Source organism: Ascidia mentula, chromosome 2 (assembly GCF_947561715.1).
Source record: "Ascidia mentula chromosome 2, kaAscMent1.1, whole genome shotgun sequence".
Taxonomy (NCBI): Eukaryota; Metazoa; Chordata; class Ascidiacea; order Phlebobranchia; family Ascidiidae; genus Ascidia; species Ascidia mentula.
In genome coordinates this window covers 16004248-16025574 of record NC_138567.1, presented here as the reverse complement: position 1 = coordinate 16025574, position 21327 = coordinate 16004248, and the positions used below count along the sequence as shown (strand labels likewise).

Below are 21327 nucleotides of genomic sequence, written 5' to 3'. Positions count from 1 at the left end.
TCTACCAGGATTTGCTCCTGTTTATGTATAAGATTACCCCGTGTTATTGTTAGACCAATCGTAACGCTTAAAAGTACCTGACCACTCGTACAAGACGTATGCGTAATGTTTAGTAGTGGCGCGCGCAAAATTTTGCTTGGGATCAAATATTTTTTTGTAGATTAAAGCGAGTTTCATGTTTAGAAACTGGGTAAAATTGCCGATTTCTGGGCTTGATAAAGGTCTCCTTTCGTTTGGTGCGTTTTTAGCGATACCTTTCTTTCTGTCTCTGACATTTACACTTCGACAAAAAAGCAACATAGTTATTGCTGAATTATTTTATTTGGGAATAATTATGACGTAAGTTTGCACATATCTGACTGGAAAGGCTACTGAAAGTCTCATAATTATCCACGAGATCTTCTTGCTTTGATTTGGAAGTACTTTAGACCTGAATATAAAATAAAAGTATATAAGAATTACTGCGATTTTTGTGGACGCTTTTAACGATTCATCAGTCAGTCAAAACGTCTCCGTTGAGTAGGGTTGGTGAAATAATATAATTACCTACAATCTAAGCACTCCTATGTTCATGACATTATTTGGAGATTTCTAAGAAAATATCAATCGATAAAAGAACACATTGGTGTACATAAATGCAACTGATACGGCAACTTATAGTGTTGCAATATAAATAACGAACAATATGTTTCAATTTATAAAATATACTAGTTTTAAATTTACCAGCTAGTGCAGATTGGAAGCCAGCATTGTAATCTGTCGCCACTTCGTTTGCCACGTAATCTTGTCTGTCGTCCACGTAGTTGTCGTTCTTGTCTGGTCCAGCAACCAGAGCTCCGTACAATGTGAACGGGTTAGCGCCACTGCTGTGGAACGAATTTCCCCACGAACAGTCGGCAGGTGGCGCTGCACACGAACTAAAACAAAACAACACAAATGCTTGAAAAGCAAGCAGTCGATAGATTACATCGAGGGGCCTAATTTGCATGCCCTGACTTCGCAAAGTAGCATCCAAGAGATTCTAGTAGAGTTTCAATTACCGTTAGGTTTGGCGACCTTAACTTTTCAAACGAAAACAAATAGAATTTTTGAATAAATCTCATGAATTGTTTACCTTCCTCTGTGATGAGGGCGGAGTGGAGGATTTTTTCCATATCCAACCACATAACTTCTTCCACTACTTCCCAACATGTAGTGGATTTGTGAACGGGCGAACTTTATAAGATTCTGTTTGTTTGGCATCGATGGAACCTTCGCGGCCGCCAGTGCGATAAATGCGGCATTCGCTGAAGACAAAAAAAAACATTGTTACCCAATTACTTTTAGAAATTTTACTTTTTTTGTCATGTTCTGCAACAATTTTTTCAGTTAATTATCAACTAAGTGAGCTGTCTGCATAATCATTGTGTTGAATTTACACAGAAAAATACGTGTTCCGCAACATTAATTTCTTCATGTGAAGTTTGACATGTGTTTTATGTTCAGAAGTTCTCCTCCAGATAGTTACGATCGTATTAATTGTGTGATTACGAGGCCCTTACAGTAGTAATTTGGCTGCTAAGTTATGGAATGGCTAGTTTGCATTGTATAAACAACCTGGCATTGGTAATACTGAATTGTTACATACGGCCGAGGAGTTACAGAATATCAAAATGTTTCATCATACCTGCGTATCTGTTTGATCCCCACTGGTCGAGCCAGACAAGACCTTTCGGTGTTTTGTGAGCTCCGCCACCGTTGAGGAAACGTTGGTAATTCTGGATGTGAGTTCTGTACTTTTGTTCACCCGTGAAATTGGCAAGAAGCACCTGCAAATATTTTACATGTCCATTATGGGTGTAGGCATGGATGACCAGAAACAATAACCAACAAGGTTTTGGCTTTTTACTTTAATGGATTTTTGTTTGAACTGTAAATATTCCTCAGCATTTGCTGCCTCGTTACATAAAAAAATAAATACTTTGGTTTCTTGATTTCTGGTTGAAAGCCAAAACTACCAGATGATGACGCGAGAAAAGCAGTGATGAGAACACTCAAGAAGAAATTATTTCTTTGAGCTTTTTTTAACATTAAAATTCAAGTTGGACGTAATTACCTGAGATCCTGCTCTTTTGTCGTCCCAGGAAAACATTTTTGGTGTATTTCCACCTCCGAATTGTTGGTATTTGTTTTTAGCATCAGTCAAGTAGCTTGCCAAACCTGTCGCACGGTAGAGCCAGAGAGCACCCCAAACAAGCTCATCGTTGAAACCGTTGTAAGATCGATAGTAAGCGTTCACAGCCGATATAGACATGTGGTATGATCGCCTGTAAATCAATTTAATATGAAATATCTGGATTTTTTTTGTTCCGGATATTTCATGATAGACCACGACTTCGAGATGGATATTTTTGATATTTAATCCATTTTTTTTAATTTAATCGATCAAAATCTTTTAAATATTCAACTCAGAAGAAAATGTGCAAATAAAATCATGTCAGCGATTATGACATCTAGCAACTTTTGTGCCTTACGTTGGCATCAAATGTAAAAAGCCTATTAAAAATTATATTTTCGTTTCAAAATTGTAGTTGGTTTCTGTTTTCTGACCTGTATTTGTCAGCAAACTCGTACAATTCTTTCGCGTGCTTCAACAGCTTGTTGGCGTAAGTTGGCGCCGACTCGCGGAACACGACTGAGCAAGCTGCCAGAGCGGCGGCTGTTTCAGCAGCCAGTTCTGTACCCGGGTTGTTTTTGTCAATCTTGTAACTTGGTCGATCCATGTTCATTTGTTCTCCTCTTCCCCAGTAAGCGTGATCGGCCTGACCACTTCCAATCTGCGAGTAAAATGTTTTTGGTTAGTAATGAGAAGATATTTAGACCGTCGTTTGTTTTGGCGGTGGCAATATTGTGACGCTGATAAATATATTTTTTGCGGGGTAACGGATTGATTTACTGAAACAACTATTCGTTACTGGTGTTGCGGTTAAATTTTCTGCCTTTAAAAATAGAAACGCGTCACATTTGGCGCAAGCATTGAGCGCTTATGAAACAAAATTAGCATAATCTTTCTAAGGTTTATTCATCGATAAGCATAAAAACACGCCATAACAAACAGAAATGTTTGCACTTACCGCTGCAGCAAACACGAAATTTTTCAAAATTATTCAAACTAAAAAAAATACCTGTCCATAAAGTTCATATTTTGCCGTGTGAGCTTTGAGGAAATAATCAGTAACCCAACGTAGAGAGCTGAGGACGTTTGAATATTCCCCGCTGTCTCTGTAAGCATCTTGGAATTCTATCACTCCCCATGCAAGAGTGGTGACCGACCAGGCCATCGGAAAACCAAATTTCACGTGATCTCCGGCTACAAACACAAGGCAGTTGTTTTGGTTTCTTACATATATTTTGCTGTGTTCTCGCACATATGCGGATCAAATAGAATATGAAGTTTATTGCTCAGCTGTCCCTGGTGCTTTGTATTTTTTGACGCACAAAATATCCAAAAGATTCTTGGATTTGACACCTTTTTTATTTTTAAAAATTTATCTTTAGTCTGTATTAAATAGCAAATAGTGCAAATTGATAAAAACGGAAAAGTAAACAAACACAAACATGGTGTTTACCAAAGTGACATCATCAGACCAGTAGAGAAGGAAACTTCTGGGAAACTTACCATCGTACCACCCTCCAGTAAGATCTTTTGCAGGAGACACATCGCAACCATCACGAAGACCGGAATCTCCTCTCCAAGGAATTCTGTTTGTTTTTGGAAGTTTTCCTGATCTTTGCGCCTCGTAGAAGAGAATGGACATGGCGATAACTTGGTTATAGTCATATGGCCGCCGTTCTGTAAACAAAACATAACCTTTATAAGCTAAAATAACGAACCTTATTGTGTACATTCATTTTTTCTGAATGTGACCGTGAAGTAAATATGAGATTCTCTTGGTGCGTTACGTACGGGGATTTCTTGTATCATGCCATTCGAATTGTCCCAATTAAATTCCTAAATTCAAAGACCTCTTTAGGCCAACATCATCGGCTTTTATTGGCAAAGAAATTTGTGTGGTTGTTGTGCTCACCGTTTGCTGGCGATTTTCTGTACACGACCCGCGTCTGCCTTGGATTCTTCGGTAAAATCCCTTTAGCGCCCGAACATCTTCCACTACCGCCAGCAGAAGGCCTTATTAACAAAAACAATTCAATAACAAATATTTTATACCCACTTTGCATGAGTGTTAGTATTAATTGCTTACCTCTGATAGGTTGTAGGACTGTTGTTGTTATTGTTGTTGTTGTGGAAGTTGGGATTATTATTGTGATCCGGGTGATGATTGGCATCTCTGTTGTTTTGGTTGTTGTTGTTATTATTCTGATTGTGATTGTTGTTCTGATTTTGATTGTTGTTGTTGTTGTTGTTATTGTTGTTGCTGTCCTGATTGTGATTGTTGTTATTCTGATTTTGGTGGTTGTTATTGTTGGAGTTTTTGTTGTTGTTATTGTTATTTTTGTTTTGTTTATTTTCATGGCGTCGTCTTTGTTCCTCTTCTAACTGCATCTGTCTCCGTCGTTCTTCCTCTTGTAGTCGTTGCTCGCGGGCAATTTCTTCTTGTCTTAGTCTCTCTTTTTCCTGTTCTGCCTGTGACATGCCTTGTCCTGTAATACGTCCACATACGATTGTAGATCAATGCAAACAAAAACCTGGTGGTAACACAACTACCATTACCATGATTTTGTTGTTCTGGTGCTTTAAAAATTCCATGCCAGTCTAGGTTTGGTTTTATTCCATCAGGACAAAGAAACATGACGGCTGCAAAATATAATAAGAATCATATTTGAAACACTGAAGTAAACGACAATATATTACAGTAACAAAGTCGTGTTAAACATGAAATATAGATGTAGTATATCTGTCTCACTTTTTGGTGTATCCACAGATGACATCTCGGGTATGATGAGGAAACTGAAATCATCTCTTAACTGTGAATTCCACGTCTTCGGACGGAACAAATAAACGTATCCGTCATGTGATTTTTCATTCATTTCAGCTTCCCATACCTTATATTATAACAAAAAATTATAATTGTTTGATATAGATATTAAAAGAGAATCAATTCATGAAACCATATGTCTTTAAAACTGCGTAAGTAAAAGTTAGATATATTGTGTTCTTTACTTGTCTCACAAACGAATTTTATTCTGTATTCTATTAACATTGTTATAAACAAAATAGCCAAACAATGCTTGTCGTACTTGTATGCTGTCGATGGGTTTCGAAAAAACAACCTTGAGCGTCCAGTCGTTCATCATGTTGTTGGATCCACTGATGACAATATCAGCATTAAAACGGAATTTCTCGCTGTTTGATCCAGAAGTGTAACCAGGGTTCTTTATTCGAAGACCTTTCTGAAGAACTTATAGTGGAAAACAATTGTAAATATTAGTAGATCAACAAATGCTCGAAACACTTATATTTACCATTGCACTGTCCCTTCATTCTCTGCACAGCCGCGTCATTGACCTGTAGCTCTTGATTATTATTGTTGTTGTTATTATGTTCATGATTGTTATCTTGATTATTGTTGTCGTCTTGATTATTGTTGTTGTCTTGATTATGGTTGTTGTTGTTATTGTTGTTGTTATTGTTTTGATTGTTGTTTTGATTGTTGTTATTGTCGGTGTTCCAATTGTTGCCTGGTGCTGGTGGCTGAAAGGGTTCTTGTGTGGTTGTCGTTGTTGTTGTCGGTTTTCTGGTTGTAGGTGCCGGGGGTTGTACAGGAGGCATAGGAGGCGCAGTTCCAACCTTAAGTAATTGTTTTTGTTAGGTCCTTTATACCAGCAACAGTTTGTCAATGTTTTTGCACAAAACTAGTTACCTGGCTTTTTTGAACAGTTTCTGAAGATATGGAGTTCTCCCTCTAAATCACATGTTTCAAGTTAGTTTAAAAAATCTACATACAAGTACACGGATTTTTTTAACTTTACGAAGTCGCTTCCTCGTTTCAAGTCGAAAGCGACGCAAAATATAATTTGTGTAAATCATTTCTGATAATTTGTGGTAAATACAACTATTAAGTTGTTAACAAAGGCGAGTTTTTATTTAAACTTTCACAACCTCAGTTTGTAAGAATCGTCCTGGGTTTCCATTGTTCGACATCACAAAGCAAGACGCATTTGATACTGGTTCCGGATAAAAAGCAACCAAAGCTACAAGTAATAAAAACCAGATGTTAGACAAGTGTTCTTAAGGCTTTCTGTTTGTCAGATTTTTTCAATTGGTTTTGCTCAATATTGGTTTTTGACTCGACTTGATCATAAACGTGGTTGTCTACCGCTATGCCAATATAAGTACATTCAGTTATGGTCATAATTTGAGCGTCAATACAACTGATTATAATCTTGTTTATGCATTGATTCGGATGTAAAATATAAACAACTTATAGCTTGTTTACCTGTATAACCACTCATGGATTCGAGTGAAGCTCCAATGATAACAATGGTGAAAGAAAACATATCGACCCCTGTTAGATCGCTGTTGTGCACTTGATTCGTTAGTAAGAGGTACTTTCCCTTGAATGATAAAACCCTCGAAGTCCACGAAATGACGCTCATCGTTTCCGGTAAGTCCCTAAAGCGATAAAAAAACTGTCAAGTATTTGAGATATTACAGTGACCTCAGATTTGGAGGCAATTTGGTTAACCGCAATTAGTTTTACCACTCTAGGTTTCAGAAAAATTTAAACTTTTTCCAAGCACTTACTTCGTGAAGGTAAGAAGAACCGACCACCCATGTTCGACCAGCAGATGATCCTTGTTAATAATAATTCTTATAACTGCTCCTGTTGGCCAAGTGTCTAAAACCTGCAAAAGAATTTATTTGAATAAAAAATTAACTTATCCCCAACATTGTATTTTAAAATACTATTTCTCAGTAACCTATTAGTTGCTAAATTACAAGAAACGTTCAAAGCACAGCAGTAACAAAACTAGATTGTTGATATACCTGGAATGAATGGCGTCCGAAGTCAGGTACCGGACAATCATTCTCAACCGTTCTTTCTGTTTAAAACACGAACATTAGTATTTGGACGATTTTGTGACCCTCAAAAAAAGTTTTTTAAAACCTGGCATTTCATAGGCTGTTGTGGTAGTTGGTGGGATGGTTGTGGTTGGTACTGGAGTGGTAGTGGTCGTTGTAGTTGTGGTTGTAGTCGTGGTGGTCGTTCTATACAAACAAAATGATTACAATCGAAAATAACACACAACTATATGCCTTGGTGTAAAAAAACCTTTAGCCGCGGAAACAGAAATATATTACTTCGGATATAACAATGTACGGATTTAAAAAACTTTGGTCATCATATAATTGCCGCGAACACAGAACCGTTGTAGCGTTGTAGGGTTCGTAATAAATCCGAATTGTTGATTTAAATGATTGCTTCATGCTAAGTTTTGTAGGTGCTAAAGGTAAAGTGTGCTCGCACATGGTACAAACTAACTATAAAATTCACTTCTACAGTTCTGCAGGTACTACCTTGTACAAATGGGGAACGATCCAGTCCAGAAGCATCTGCTTCCTCGACATCTGCATACAAATATATTTATCAGTTGATAAATGTTATTCACAAGTGTGGATTCTTTGATGTAGTTTGTGAATCAAAAAGCGTGGAATTGGTTCTCGCTCCGATTAAAGTCTTATTTTGTTCTTTGAAGCACACTCCATTCACGCGAAACGAAAAATGGTGCACGAAACATGAACATGCAATATATTGTTGGCTTACCGGCACACCCTCATTGCTGAAGGGTTAACAAGACGACCTTGAGTGCACTCGTAGGTGCACTTTGTTCCCATCAACCTTCCCTTGGTGCACCTGGAACAAAATAAGTACGTGATAAAAATTAAGGTAAAGATGTCAGGATATCACAGATACAACACGCAAAATACGAAAAGTAAAAACCCAAAAGTAAATTTTGATACTGCTTACGTCATTGTTGTCATAGGAACTGGAGAGAGAGATGTGCAGCGTTGTGGTGCTAAAAAATGAACAACAAAAAATTCAAAATTGTGAAACAATTTGAAAACAGCAAACGCAGCAAGATGTTATACAACTTAATTTACCTGTTGTTGTTGTTGTCGGTGCAACTGTTGTTGTGGGTTTTTCGGTAGTTGCTGGTCTTGGTCTGGAAACAACATAACGTTTTTCTATTCAAGTTATGTGTTAGGCACTATTAAACTGTAACGGATATCGCATTGCACAAACAATGTAGTGACTATATCGTGTACAATATCCCCATTTTAGAAGTAAGAGTTAAATTTTTTTTAAAGTCGTAAAATCTGGTTTGAATAAGGTTGCCGAGCACCGCACCAGTAATTTGCATTTAAATGTTCACAAATTATTCGTTATTGTTGGTTTCAGTCATATGTTTTTGCTCTGTATTGGAGATGTCTGTCCAAAATTATTACTACATGTAATAGCATTTTGGCCATAGCAAACTTAAGATCCTTGTTTGTAATCACTACCTTGTACAAATGGGGATCGATCCAGTCCAGAAACATCTGCTTCCACGACATCTGCATACAAATAAATTCTGTTGGTCAAAGTTTTCCTCGCAAAGTTTGTCACATTTTAATTTGCACGATTTAACTGATTTATTTTGCTTTTTAACCATTTTATCCATTTAATCATTACAAATGTATTGGATACGTGTGGTGGGTATAAAAACATTTCTTCAATGTAACTGGGTCATTTTAACAAAATAAGAAATGTTACAAAATGTAACTACTATCCAGTGGCGTCTGGGTTGATATGACTTAACTTACCGACACACCCTCCTTGCTGCAGAATTAACCAGCCGACCTTGAGTGCACTTGTAGGTGCACGTGGAACCCATCAATGTGCCCCTGGTGCAACTGGAACAAAATCACATACGATAAAGGTGCGATGACAACATAATTTGTAATATTAACTTTAAAATGAAATTTGCTTACGTTCTTGTTGTCTGTTGAACTCTTGCGAGTGTCGTGCAACGTTTTGGAGCTACAAAAATTTAAGTTTTTAAACAAGTGAAAAACCGGACGTATCGAGTACATGACTCGTGATACGACATCAAATAAATTTAAGTAATGGCTTGAATGGGATAATTACCAGTTGTTGTTGGTGCGACTGTTGTTGTTGGTCTCTGTGTGGCCGCTCGTCTAAGAACAGCACGGCATTTTAGTTTAAAATTTTTTTATTCCTAAAAATAATTTTATTATCAAAATTTTCAAACGTTCTACATTAAATACATCACACGAATATTGGTAAAAAGGTTCAAAATTTACCTGACAGTGCAAACAGGAGCAGTACCAGTCCAGAAACATCTTGTACCTCGGCATCTGTTGAGAAAAGGACGATTAAAATGTACATTTCCATAATTTTAGTGAGATGTAAATACTTCAATAAACAATAAAAAAATGAGAAAAAAAACAAGAAAATGTTTGTAATTGATGAAAATTGGCAACTGGAAAAAAGTAACATGTAACAAATATTTTTAAATAATGTTTAAATCCTGGAAAATAATATTAGAAATACAATCAATTCCTAAACGGTTTCTTTTACCTGCACTGACGTGAACGAGCCTGACGATTCACGAAACTTCCTTGTGTACAAGTGTAAAAACATGTTGAACCACTGTAACGAAGTTTGGTGCATCTGCAATAAATTGATTATGTTTGGTTATTTCCCTGTGCCCGCTTTATTATCGAAAAGTTGTCTACACCTTACACCGCCTTAATGCAAAGGGAAGATATAAAGAGATCGTTTATCGGTTTTGTTAGAAAAAAAATCAAATAATATTCGAGCTATATTATATGCTTACGTCACACTCGTGCGAGGAACAGATGGAAGTGCTGAACATCTTGGGGTTCCTGGAAAATTAGAGAAGTTTCAAGAATAGTAACTTACACATGAGCTATTACCAAACCTAGAACAGCTTAATGTTTCGCAAAGCCGGTGCACCTGCGGCTTTTAACGGAAATTACAAAACCAAACCACTTCTCAAAGTAGGCTACGTCGCTGTTATTATCCAGGAGTGGCTCTGGTGGTGGTGATTAAGTACAAAGTGCTTCAATTACGTGGTCTGGCCGTCACACTTTACAATTTTCGTCACAATACCAAAAAAGTTTCATTGATCTTGCCACCACCTCACTATCGAGAAAGTTTCTTTCTGTGAGTGCCACTACCCGACTCCAAAAAGTTAAGAGATTTGTCCTCAATAAAATACTTACTAGGTTTCGTAACAGGCGGTTTTGCGGTTGTAACCCTTCTTGCAGGAGCAACTCTCCTAAAATAAATGGAAATTATAATAAAGACCCCAAAAAACAAGCTTTAGGTGTGAAGGGTTATGAAATTACGTACCGAACTGGAGGGGCGACCATACAGAAAGCTTTTTTTCCTGTCCATCGGCATCTGCTGCTGGTACATCTAAAAGTATTTTTTGGTTAATGTATTTTTTGGTCGTGTGCAGGATTTCTTTGCTTCAACATTCTCAACTCCAGGAAAATAATATAAGAGTTGCAAATCAGCAAGTGCCTAAATGCAGGACTTGCACCGTTTATTAAACCTTGTTCAAAATGGACATTGATTGAAACTCATTGAGTCTGCTTCGTAAACAGAATGATTTCGAATAAGAAGATAATGAGAAGGAAATATTTGCTTCACGTGGATATTTATTTGGATCATATTCAACAAACGAAACGAAGAGTTGAAAAAAAATGTTGTTTATTAAAATTTTTACCTGCAAATCCTCATTTCGCTTTCTTTGCTAGTGAGTTTGTAGCCAATCAAACATCGATAGAAACATCTCGAATTCTCAAAAAAGGAACTGCTACAACTGTTCAACACAAAATCACCATTAAGCACACGTCTATGATGTAATATTGAACCTCACATTGAAAATCACTTATTGTGTTGCTGTGCGTATTCATATAACTTGTAGTTTCTAATCAAATTACTACGAAAATTATTTGCTTTTACTTAAACACGGGTTTTCTTTTGATAAATGCGTCAGATTGATTTATTGAGATTGCTCATGTTAAAATCAAGAATTGCAACAATTAAGAAAATGTTGGTTTATTTTATTACTTATGGTAAACAAGGCACAATATTTTCCATTGCAAAACGTAAGCATTATGCATAGGAAAGATATAGTCCAACTACTAGAACTTACGCAAACTTAAGTAGTCCTGTCTCTTTCAAGGCCGTACATTTTCGTCGTCTTTGTGCTTCGCCTTCAAATAAAAATATATCATAACTTTGTTTAATCGTCTTCTGATCTGATATATCTTTCCATAACTAAAAATACTCACAAAAAATGACAGACGATTAACGTCATTGCGATATTTAATTATAAAAAAAATCAACAAAGATATTAAATTTGCTTAAATAGCATTGTTAATATCTGTCTTGTTCAAATAGAACTATGTGAGTACATTTAAATATCTGACAAGTAAGGACAGTAACCACGCAGAGCAGGCTTATTATAATGCTGTATATTACATTTTACGTTATATCTTTCTACAAATGCGTTTGTTACTTACCGTAGGTGAAACACAGAAAAATTGCAACGAGAAGAAGCAGTAACTTGTTACACACGATCATGTTTCACAAATACGTCAACTTAAAGTTCTGCAACATAAAAGTTATCGCTTTATATATTAGGTACTACACAGATATTAAAATATTATACAGCTGCTGAATGCATTTGCAGCTTTTCAAACAAACGCGCGTTTTATACCAGAAAACACCTTTTTTCCGTCGCGGTTTATGAGTCACCATGGATACGCTTTATTATTATCTCGAACGATAATTTCCGGGCCCGACCTGCCACTTTGACCTCTCGCCTTTCCTATGAGTCACAAATTTTGCCAAATTCGTTTGGCATTTGATTTGAGCATGGTTTTGCGCTATTTTTAGACGTGTGACAAATGACCGATACATCATACTGCGATGCTTTGGCTGCTCCTATACAAAAGGAATTTGGCCAATCTTTAATGTACACAAAATTGTGATGGGCAAAATTGTACTTGTATGTTTCACAATGACAAGAGACTTAGATAACATTAGTGTTTCTAATTGGCATCAATTCTAATCAAACAAATCACACCCAGGTTACTGGAAATAGGCAAGACAATAAAGTTCTTTGGGCTTTGTCTCGTGTTGTAAGTTAATTGGTGTTAGAACACGTCACCTTTTACATGATTTCATGTCTCTTTTGAAAACCACACGTAATTCAATTTACTTTTGTTCATTGTTATAGTTCTGGTTTGTCGCATACATGTAAAATTTAACTACAGCATATGCAAACGTATTGCATAGTAGTAAAACTGACAGAGCCAACAGACGTAGAATTATTGAAGCCTTTTGACGTCATTACATTTCTTGTTTTTACATTGCTTGTTTATTCAATTCCCGCTGTACAAATGCCGACTTCAACGTAAATTTTGCTGACTAAAAATTATGACGCAGGTGTTCGGATGATTCAACATGAAATTGTTATTCAATGCAAAACACTGTGATTTGGTGCGACCAGTTCGAGATGACGTGTTCATATGCCCTAAGGCACGTACTGTAAAAAAAACATCGTTTTGCGAAAAATGTCAAGTTTCGAATGTATGAACATAAACTTTCCAGGAAGTTTTGAACAACGTTAACTTGCTGTGTTATCTCATGAAACGCCCAAGAGCTTTTTGTTGCGAATATATCACCTAAAAACGAAGTGTTCATTTGGCGATCTAAACTATGTGCACTGGGTGGCGCCATAGGTCCATATTTTAGCGACCCATCACTACACCACAAACAGACGAAACATTTTCCCACTTTCGAAAATATTTTCCTATTTTTTATCAGTATCCAGTAAGGTTCAAGCAAAATAAGTGACGCGCAATGTTTCCCAAACTTGTTTATCCTCGGAACAAGGCAACGCTCATCGAAAAAAAACTCACAGATGTTTTGCTATGGTGTAGCGTCCACATTTAAGAAAAATAATCTGAAAACATATATTTTCGAAGTTTTATCATTGCATGGGTTCGTTTGCAAAATTGCGTCGATATAACATCACACGGCGAATTACAATGCTATCAATTGGTTGGAATATGTTACTATTTTCGTCCGTGATATTTATGCCAGAAGCGTTTCACCCTTGTGCTAACAAATTCATACAAAAAATGTTGCAATTTATAAAAAAAACATGTTGCTAGCACCGAGTGACGAAGGTGGTTTGAATCGCTAAAATCGTGAGGATTTTCGAAACCTTATTCCAAGGATGGAAAGGTTGTCTCTTGCAGTAATGTGCCGTTCTCGTTTTTAATAATCTATGTTTTACAAAAGGACTCTGTCTTAATAATCGGAAGAATCCGGATATAGACACAGAATTTTCATTTTGACTTTAAATTCTCCTTTCAATGTGCTTCAAAATAAATTTATCAGTGGTGGTGTTGGGAATCATGAATGTCGTTAAAGGTAACATTGTGATAAATTTGCACCCGTTCTATTGTTTGGCAGTGACATATTTCTTTAGCACGTTGTTCGTAGGAAATTTACAAATGATCAACTGTATGTAATGTGTTAATGAAAGTAAGTGCAAATATCAAAGGCCTTGTTACATTGAAGTTCGTCTCTGGTGACACCTCTTAATAATTACACCAAATAGTGTTGGTTTGTATTAATGATATAATGAGCCATGGTGACTGAGGAAACCCTTGCATGTATTTCTTATTTTTAGGTTTCTGCATTAAACTTTCAATTGTTGTTTAACTTGAAGTGCCAGCGAACAAAACCGACGCCAACGGGGAATCACCCAATCCGAACTGTGGTGACGAAACAAAAGTGTGGAAACGTTTGCAAATTGGTTAAATTCAACAAATACTATGAGGAAACACTTTTTACAAAAGCATTAAAATGCAAACTGAGCAAGAAATGGTTGTGGATGGAGCAGCACGACATTTCAGCACGTGTGATGAGACACATATCTCATTACGCTAAGTATTAAAGCACTAAAAAAAGAACAGTCATTTCCTTTTAACATTTCAGGATTAAAAGCCCATTGTACACGGCACGCAAATTTACTTGCTGTGCCAAAAGTTACATCACAACGTAAACTGTCGATTTAAACCATGGATTATTTCAACAAACGTCCAACAACTTCCTCTTTTTTTTGTTCTGTTTTTATCATATTTCAACTGTTAGATTGCGAAGGGTGTTTTGGTACCTGTTGTTGATGATTTTTAAACCAATCAACGGCACTTTTTTCGCACGTAGCACCTTTTCTCCCCAGAAAGATCCTATTGCGAAGGAACAACGATTCTGCCATGACGTTTTATTTTTAAAGAATGAATCTTAAACATTTTTATAAACTACGCACGGGTTTTTAATGATAACTATATTTTTTCTTGTTTGAAATATGGTTTAAATCTATTTCTACGTTGGTGCCAATTATCGACACACAATGTCTGTGTACAAGTGTGTTTGGAGTAAACGTGTTCGTTTTGTTACATTTCATTTCAGTTTTTCCCCTGTTGGAGAAAACCACGCACAAATGCAAATATTTATCTTAAATAAAAATATACACTTTCTTATTTCTTAAAGCATTCCTAAAGCATCTTCATAAACCCAGACACATTTAGCTGTGTAGTGATTTGTAATTACAATCATGTGTAAAAATCGTGATACGGATTACCGCTGCAAGCGGATGTGCAGCTTCGTTTTTAAGCTTTTAAGGCAAAACGTTTCCTGCTGTGGTTTTGCATTTGGCAAGCACTGACAACAAAACGTAACAAATCGTGAAAGGTGATTAGGTAACGAACCGACAGCTGCGAGCATAAAATCGCAGGGTCAGTGACTTTTGTGTGTATTCAGGAATGTAGTTTTAGGTGCAGGAAAAGGTATTGCAAAGAAAATATTCTTCATTTGCGAACAAAGCAGTAAAACCAAGATTGTTCCGATTAAAATGAATTATAGCAAGTATGTTTAAGGATCTTAGTCCCTAAGAATCAAACAATTATGTCGAGTTCTTTGCAACAGCATATATGCTCCAGTTTATAAGCATAATAATAGCATTGTATAAAAAGGCTAAAGAAATGCTTTAAAATTATTACAGTTACTTTGCATGTTGTTTGTTGTAGCACTTTTGTTATGCGCAAACATAGGAGATATTGACAAATTAAAGTAGCAACCAAACAGATGAAATCAAATTTGTCAACAGCGCATGAATAGCTTTGTGATTTTTTCACGTTTTACTTGACCGGTATAGAAATAACTAAAAGAAGGACATAATTTTTTTTTAAGATGGAGATTAAGCTTTTCTATCAAATTTCGGCAAAATGCGAATGTGTTTCTCGCAAGTACAGGACAATGTGTCAAGTTCAAAAAGCAAAACCCCTCAGGGCATGGTCAGCCTATCTAAATGCATGGAGTTTCTTCATTTCGTTTTGACTTTCGTTTTGAAAAACGAAATTTCGTTTCGTATGACACTTTTTCGTTTCGAAACGATATACAAAAACGAAATTTTGGGTAAAAACATAATGCCAAAAAACAAAAAAAAATTGTAATTTAATGGGCACTTGATGATGCCCTTGAGCGAAACATGTCGGTTTGGAGGAAATTTTGTATCAAAACACACTTGCATTTTAAAATCAAAATTTTGTTTTTTTTTCGTTTCGAATAACGTTTGCGAAACGAAATTTCGTTTTCGTGTTAGGTTTGAAAGCGAAATAGAAGTTGGTTTGGGTTCCCCCAAGAAATTAGTTTAATATTACAAAACTTAAATGAAATTGAGACACAATTGCGTGCCATTTCGAAATACTCGAGTTGTTTTACGCGACTGTAAAGTGTAATGATGTTATTTACGTAGAAAACAGTTGATTTCAGTGATAACATTATCACCACACACTAAATATGCGAAACTTCGCGGGTTTTACATCCAAGTAAAGCAAAATCGTGATTGTTCATCGTGATAAAGTGAATCCTGCACTATTTACGCCAAAAGATGATGAAAGATCTTGTTTCACATACGAATCTGACCGTGTGCCGCAAAGGGGAATTGGAAACGAAATTTTGGTTTTAAAAATAAAATTTCGTTTCGAATAACGTTTGCGAAACGAAATTTCGTTTTCGTGTTAGGTTTGAAAGCGAAATAGAAGTTGGTTTGGGTTCCCCCAAGAAATTAGTTTAATATTACAAAACTTAAATGAAATTGAGACACAATTGCGTGCCATTTCGAAATACTCGAGTTGTTTTACGCGACTGTAAAGTGTAATGATGTTATTTACGTAGAAAACAGTTTATTTCAGTGATAACATTATCACCACGCACTAAATAAGCGAAATTTCGCGGGTTTTACATCCAAGTAAAGCAAAATCGTGATTGTTCATCGTGATAAAGTGAATCCTGCACTATTTACGCCAAAAGATGATGAAAGATCTTGTTTCACATACGAATCTGACCGTGTGCCGCAAAGGGGAATTGGAAACGAAATTTTGGTTTTTAAAACAAAAATTCGTTTCGAATAACCTTTGCAAAAGGAAATTTCGTTTTCGTGTTAGGTTTGAAAACGAAACAGAAGTTGGTTTGGGTTCCCCCAAGAAATTAGTTAAATATTACAAGCCCACAATGAAATTGCGTCACAATTGTGTGACATTTTCGAATTACTCGAGTTGTTTTATGCGACTGTAATGTGTAATGATGTTTTTTACGTAGAAAACAGTTTATTTCAGTGATAACATTCTCACCACACACTAAATAAGCGAAACTTCGCGGGTTTTACATCCAAGTAAAGCAAAATCGTGATTGTTCATCGTGATAAAGTGAATCCTGCACTATTTACGCCAAAAGATGATGAAAGATCTTGTTTCACATACGAATCTGACCGTGTGCCGCAAAGGGGAATTGGAAACGAAATTTTGGTTTTTAAAACAAAATTTCGTTTCGAATAACCTTTGCCAAAGGAAATTTCGTTTTCGTGTTAGGTTTGAAAACGAAACAGAAGTTGGTTTGGGTTCCCCCAAGAAATTAGTTAAATATTACAAGCCCTCAATGAAATTGCGTCACAATTGTGTGACATTTTCGAATTACTCGAGTTGTTTTATGCGACTGTAATGTGTAATGATGTTATTTACGTAGAAAACAGTTTATTTCAGTGATAACATTATCACCACGCACTACATAAGCGAAATTTCGCGGGTTTTACATCTAAGTAAAGAAAATTGTGATTGTTCGTCGTGATAAAGTGAATCCTGCACTATTTACGCCAAAAGATGATGAAAGATCTTGTTTCACATACGAATCTGACCGTGTGCCGCAAAGGGGAATTGGAAACGAAATTTTGGTTTTAAAAACAAAATTTCGTTTCGAATAACGTTTGCGAAACGAAATTTCGTTTTCGTGTTAGGTTTGAAAGCGAAATAGAAGTTGGTTTGGGTTCCCCCAAGAAATTAGTTTAATATTACAAAACTTAAATGAAATTGAGACACAATTGCGTGCCATTTCGAAATACTCGAGTTGTTTTACGCGACTGTAAAGTGTAATGATGTTATTTACGTAGAAAACAGTTTATTTCAGTGATAACATTATCACCACGCACTAAATAAGCGAAATTTCGCGGGTTTTACATCCAAGTAAAGCAAAATCGTGATTGTTCATCGTGATAAAGTGAATCCTGCACTATTTACGCCAAAAGATGATGAAAGATCTTGTTTCACATACGAATCTGACCGTGTGCCGCAAAGGGGAATTGGAAACGAAATTTTGGTTTTTAAAACAAAAATTCGTTTCGAATAACCTTTGCAAAAGGAAATTTCGTTTTCGTGTTAGGTTTGAAAACGAAACAGAAGTTGGTTTGGGTTCCCCCAAGAAATTAGTTAAATATTACAAGCCCACAATGAAATTGCGTCACAATTGTGTGACATTTTCGAATTACTCGAGTTGTTTTATGCGACTGTAATGTGTAATGATGTTATTTACGTAGAAAACAGTTTATTTCAGTGATAACATTATCACCACGCACTACATAAGCGAAATTTCGCGGGTTTTACATCTAAGTAAAGAAAATTGTGATTGTTCGTCGTGATAAAGTGAATCCTGCGCTATTTACGCCAAAAGATGGTGAAAGATCTTGTTTCACATACGAATCTGACCGTGTGCCGCAAAGGGGAATTGGAAACGAAACATTTTGGTTTCGAAAACAAAATTTCGTTTCGAATAACGTTTGCAAAACGAAATTTCGTTTTCGTGTTAGGTTTGAAAACGAAATAGAAGTTGGTTTGGGTTCCCCCATGAAATTAGTTAAATATTACAAGCCCTCAATTAAATTGCGTCACAATTGTCTGACATTTTCGAAATATTCGAGTTGTTTTATGCGACTGTAATGTGTAATGATGTTATTTACGTAGAAAACAGTTTATTTCAGTGATAACATTATCACCACGCACTACATAAGCGAAATTTCGCGGGTTTTACATCTAAGTAAAGCAAAATCGTGATTGATCATCGTGATAAAGTGAATCCTGCACTATTTACGCCAAAAGATGATGAAAGATCTTGTTTCACATACGAATCTGACCGTGTGCCGCAAAGGGGAATTGGAAACGAAATTTTGGTTTTTAAAACAAAATTTCGTTTCGAATAACGTTTGCGAAACGAAATTTCGTTTTCGTGTTAGGTTTGAAAGCGAAATAGAAGTTGGTTTGGGTTCCCCCAAGAAATTAGTTTAATATTACAAAACTTAAATGAAATTGAGACACAATTGCGTGCCATTTCGAAATACTCGAGTTGTTTTACGCGACTGTAAAGTGTAATGATGTTATTTACGTAGAAAACAGTTTATTTCAGTGATAACATTCTCACCACACACTAAATAAGCGAAACTTCGCGGGTTTTACATCCAAGTAAAGCAAAATCGTGATTGTTCATCGTGATAAAGTGAATCCTGCACTATTTACGCCAAAAGATGATGAAAGATCTTGTTTCACATACGAATCTGACCGTGTGCCGCAAAGGGGAATTGGAAACGAAATTTTGGTTTTAAAAACAAAATTTCGTTTCGAATAACCTTTGCCAAAGGAAATTTCGTTTTCGTGTTAGGTTTGAAAACGAAACAGAAGTTGGTTTGGGTTCCCCCAAGAAATTAGTTAAATATTACAAGCCCTCAATGAAATTGCGTCACAATTGTGTGACATTTTCGAATTACTCGAGTTGTTTTATGCGACTGTAATGTGTAATGATGTTATTTACGTAGAAAACAGTTTATTTCAATGATAACATTCTCACCACACACTAAATAAGCGAAACTTCGCGGGTTTTAAATCTAAGTAAAGCAAAATCGTGATTGTTCATCGTGATAAAGTGAATCCTGCACTATTTACGCCAAAAGATAATGAAAGATCTTGTTTCACATACGAATCTGACCGTGTGCCGCAAAGGGGAATTGGAAACGAAATTTTGGTTTTTAAAACAAAATTTCGTTTCGAAAAACCTTTGCAAAAGGAAATTTCGTTTTCGTGTTAGGTTTGAAAACGAAACAGAAGTTGGTTTGGGTTCCCCCAAGAAATTAGTTAAATATTACAAGCCATCAATGAAATTGCGACACAATTGTGTGACATTTTCGAAATACTCGAGTTGTTTTATGCGACTGCAATGTGTAATGATGTTATTTACGTAGAAAACAGTTTATTTCAGTGATAACATTATCACCACGCACTACATAAGCGAAATTTCGCGGGTTTTACATCTAAGTAAAGAAAATTGTGATTGTTCGTCGTGATAAAGTGAATCCTGCACTATTTACGTCAAAAGATGATGAAAGATCTTGTTTCACATACGAATCTGACCGTGTGCCGCAAAGGGGAATTGGAAACGAAATTTTTGGTTTCGAAAACAAAATTTCGTTTCGAATAACGTTTGCAAAACGAAATTTCGTTTTCGTGTTAGGTTTGAAAACGAAATAGAAGTTGGTTTGGGTTCCCCCATGAAATTAGTTAAATATTACAAGCCCTCAATTAAATTGCGTCACAATTGTGTGACATTTTCGAAATATTCGAGTTGTTTTATGCGACTGTAATGTGTAATGATGTTATTTACGTAGAAAACAGTTTATTTCAGTGATAACATTATCACCACGCACTACATAAGCGAAATTTCGCGGGTTTTACATCTAAGTAAAGCAAAATCGTGATTGATCATCGTGATAAAGTGAATCCTGCACTATTTACGCCAAAAGATGATGAAAGATCTTGTTTCACATACGAATCTGACCGTGTGCCGCAAAGGGGAATTGGAAACGAAATTTTGGTTTTAAAAACAAAATTTCGTTTCGAAAAACCTTTGCAAAAGGAAATTTCGTTTTCGTGTTAGGTTTGAAATCGAAACAGAAGTTGGTTTGGGTTCCCCGAAGAAATTAGTTAAATATTACAAGCCCTCAATGAAATTGCGTCACAATTGTGTGACATTTTCGAAATACTCGAGTTGTTTTACGCGACTGTAAAGTGTAATGATGTTATTTACGTAGAAAACAGTTTATTTCAATGATAACATTCTCACCACAAACTAAATATGCGAAACTTCGCGGGTTTTACATCTAAGTAAAGCAAAATCGTGATTGTTCATCGTGATAAAGTGAATCCTGCATTATTTACGCCAAAAGATGATGAAAGATCTTGTTTCACATACGAATCTGACCGTGTGCCGCAAAGGGGAATTGGAAACGAAATTTTGGTTTTTAAAACAAAATTTCGTTTCGAAAAACCTTTGCAAAAGGAAATTTCGTTTTCGTGTTAGGTTTGAAAACGAAACAGAAGTTGGTTTGGGTTCCCCCGAAGAAATTAGTTAAATATTACAAGCCATCAATGAAATTGCGACACAATTGTGTGACATTTTCGAAATACTCGAGTTGTTTTATGCGACTGTAATGTGTAATGATGTTATTTACGTAGAAAACAGTTTATTTCAGTGATAACATTATCACCACGCACTACATAAGCGAAATTTCGCGGGTTTTACATCTAAGTAAAGCAAAATCGTGATTGATCATCGTGATAAAGTGAATCCTGCACTATTTACGCCAAAAGATGATGAAAGATCTTGTTTCACATACGAATCTGACCGTGTGCCGCAAAGGGGAATTGGAAACGAAATTTTGGTTTTAAAAACAAAATTTCGTTTCGAAAAACCTTTGCAAAAGGAAATTTCGTTTTCGTGTTAGGTTTGAAATCGAAACAGAAGTTGGTTTGGGTTCCCCGAAGAAATTAGTTAAATATTACAAGCCCTCAATGAAATTGCGTCACAATTGTGTGACATTTTCGAAATACTCGAG

General features: G+C 36.0%; 1 protein-coding gene across 1 annotated transcript; it reads right to left on the bottom strand.

Annotated features, from left to right (window-relative positions):
- Positions 1 to 358: 358 nt before the first annotated feature.
- Positions 359 to 9166, bottom strand: LOC145890431 (uncharacterized). The gene is made up of 28 exons (XM_082981502.1): positions 9132 to 9166; positions 8975 to 9023; positions 8807 to 8896; positions 8507 to 8557; positions 8105 to 8166; positions 7971 to 8019; positions 7767 to 7856; positions 7520 to 7570; positions 7110 to 7210; positions 6989 to 7044; positions 6746 to 6846; positions 6438 to 6613; positions 6101 to 6192; positions 5862 to 5903; positions 5464 to 5788; positions 5239 to 5399; positions 4905 to 5043; positions 4712 to 4795; positions 4242 to 4641; positions 4068 to 4168; positions 3659 to 3832; positions 3165 to 3349; positions 2590 to 2816; positions 2096 to 2306; positions 1667 to 1808; positions 1115 to 1286; positions 724 to 917; positions 359 to 430 (listed from the first exon to the last, which is right to left on the bottom strand). Exons 3-28 carry the CDS (start codon positions 8875 to 8877, stop codon positions 387 to 389), a joined length of 3501 nt encoding a protein of 1166 aa, XP_082837628.1. The 5' UTR covers positions 8878 to 8896; positions 8975 to 9023; positions 9132 to 9166; the 3' UTR covers positions 359 to 386.
- Positions 9167 to 21327: the final 12161 nt, after the last annotated feature.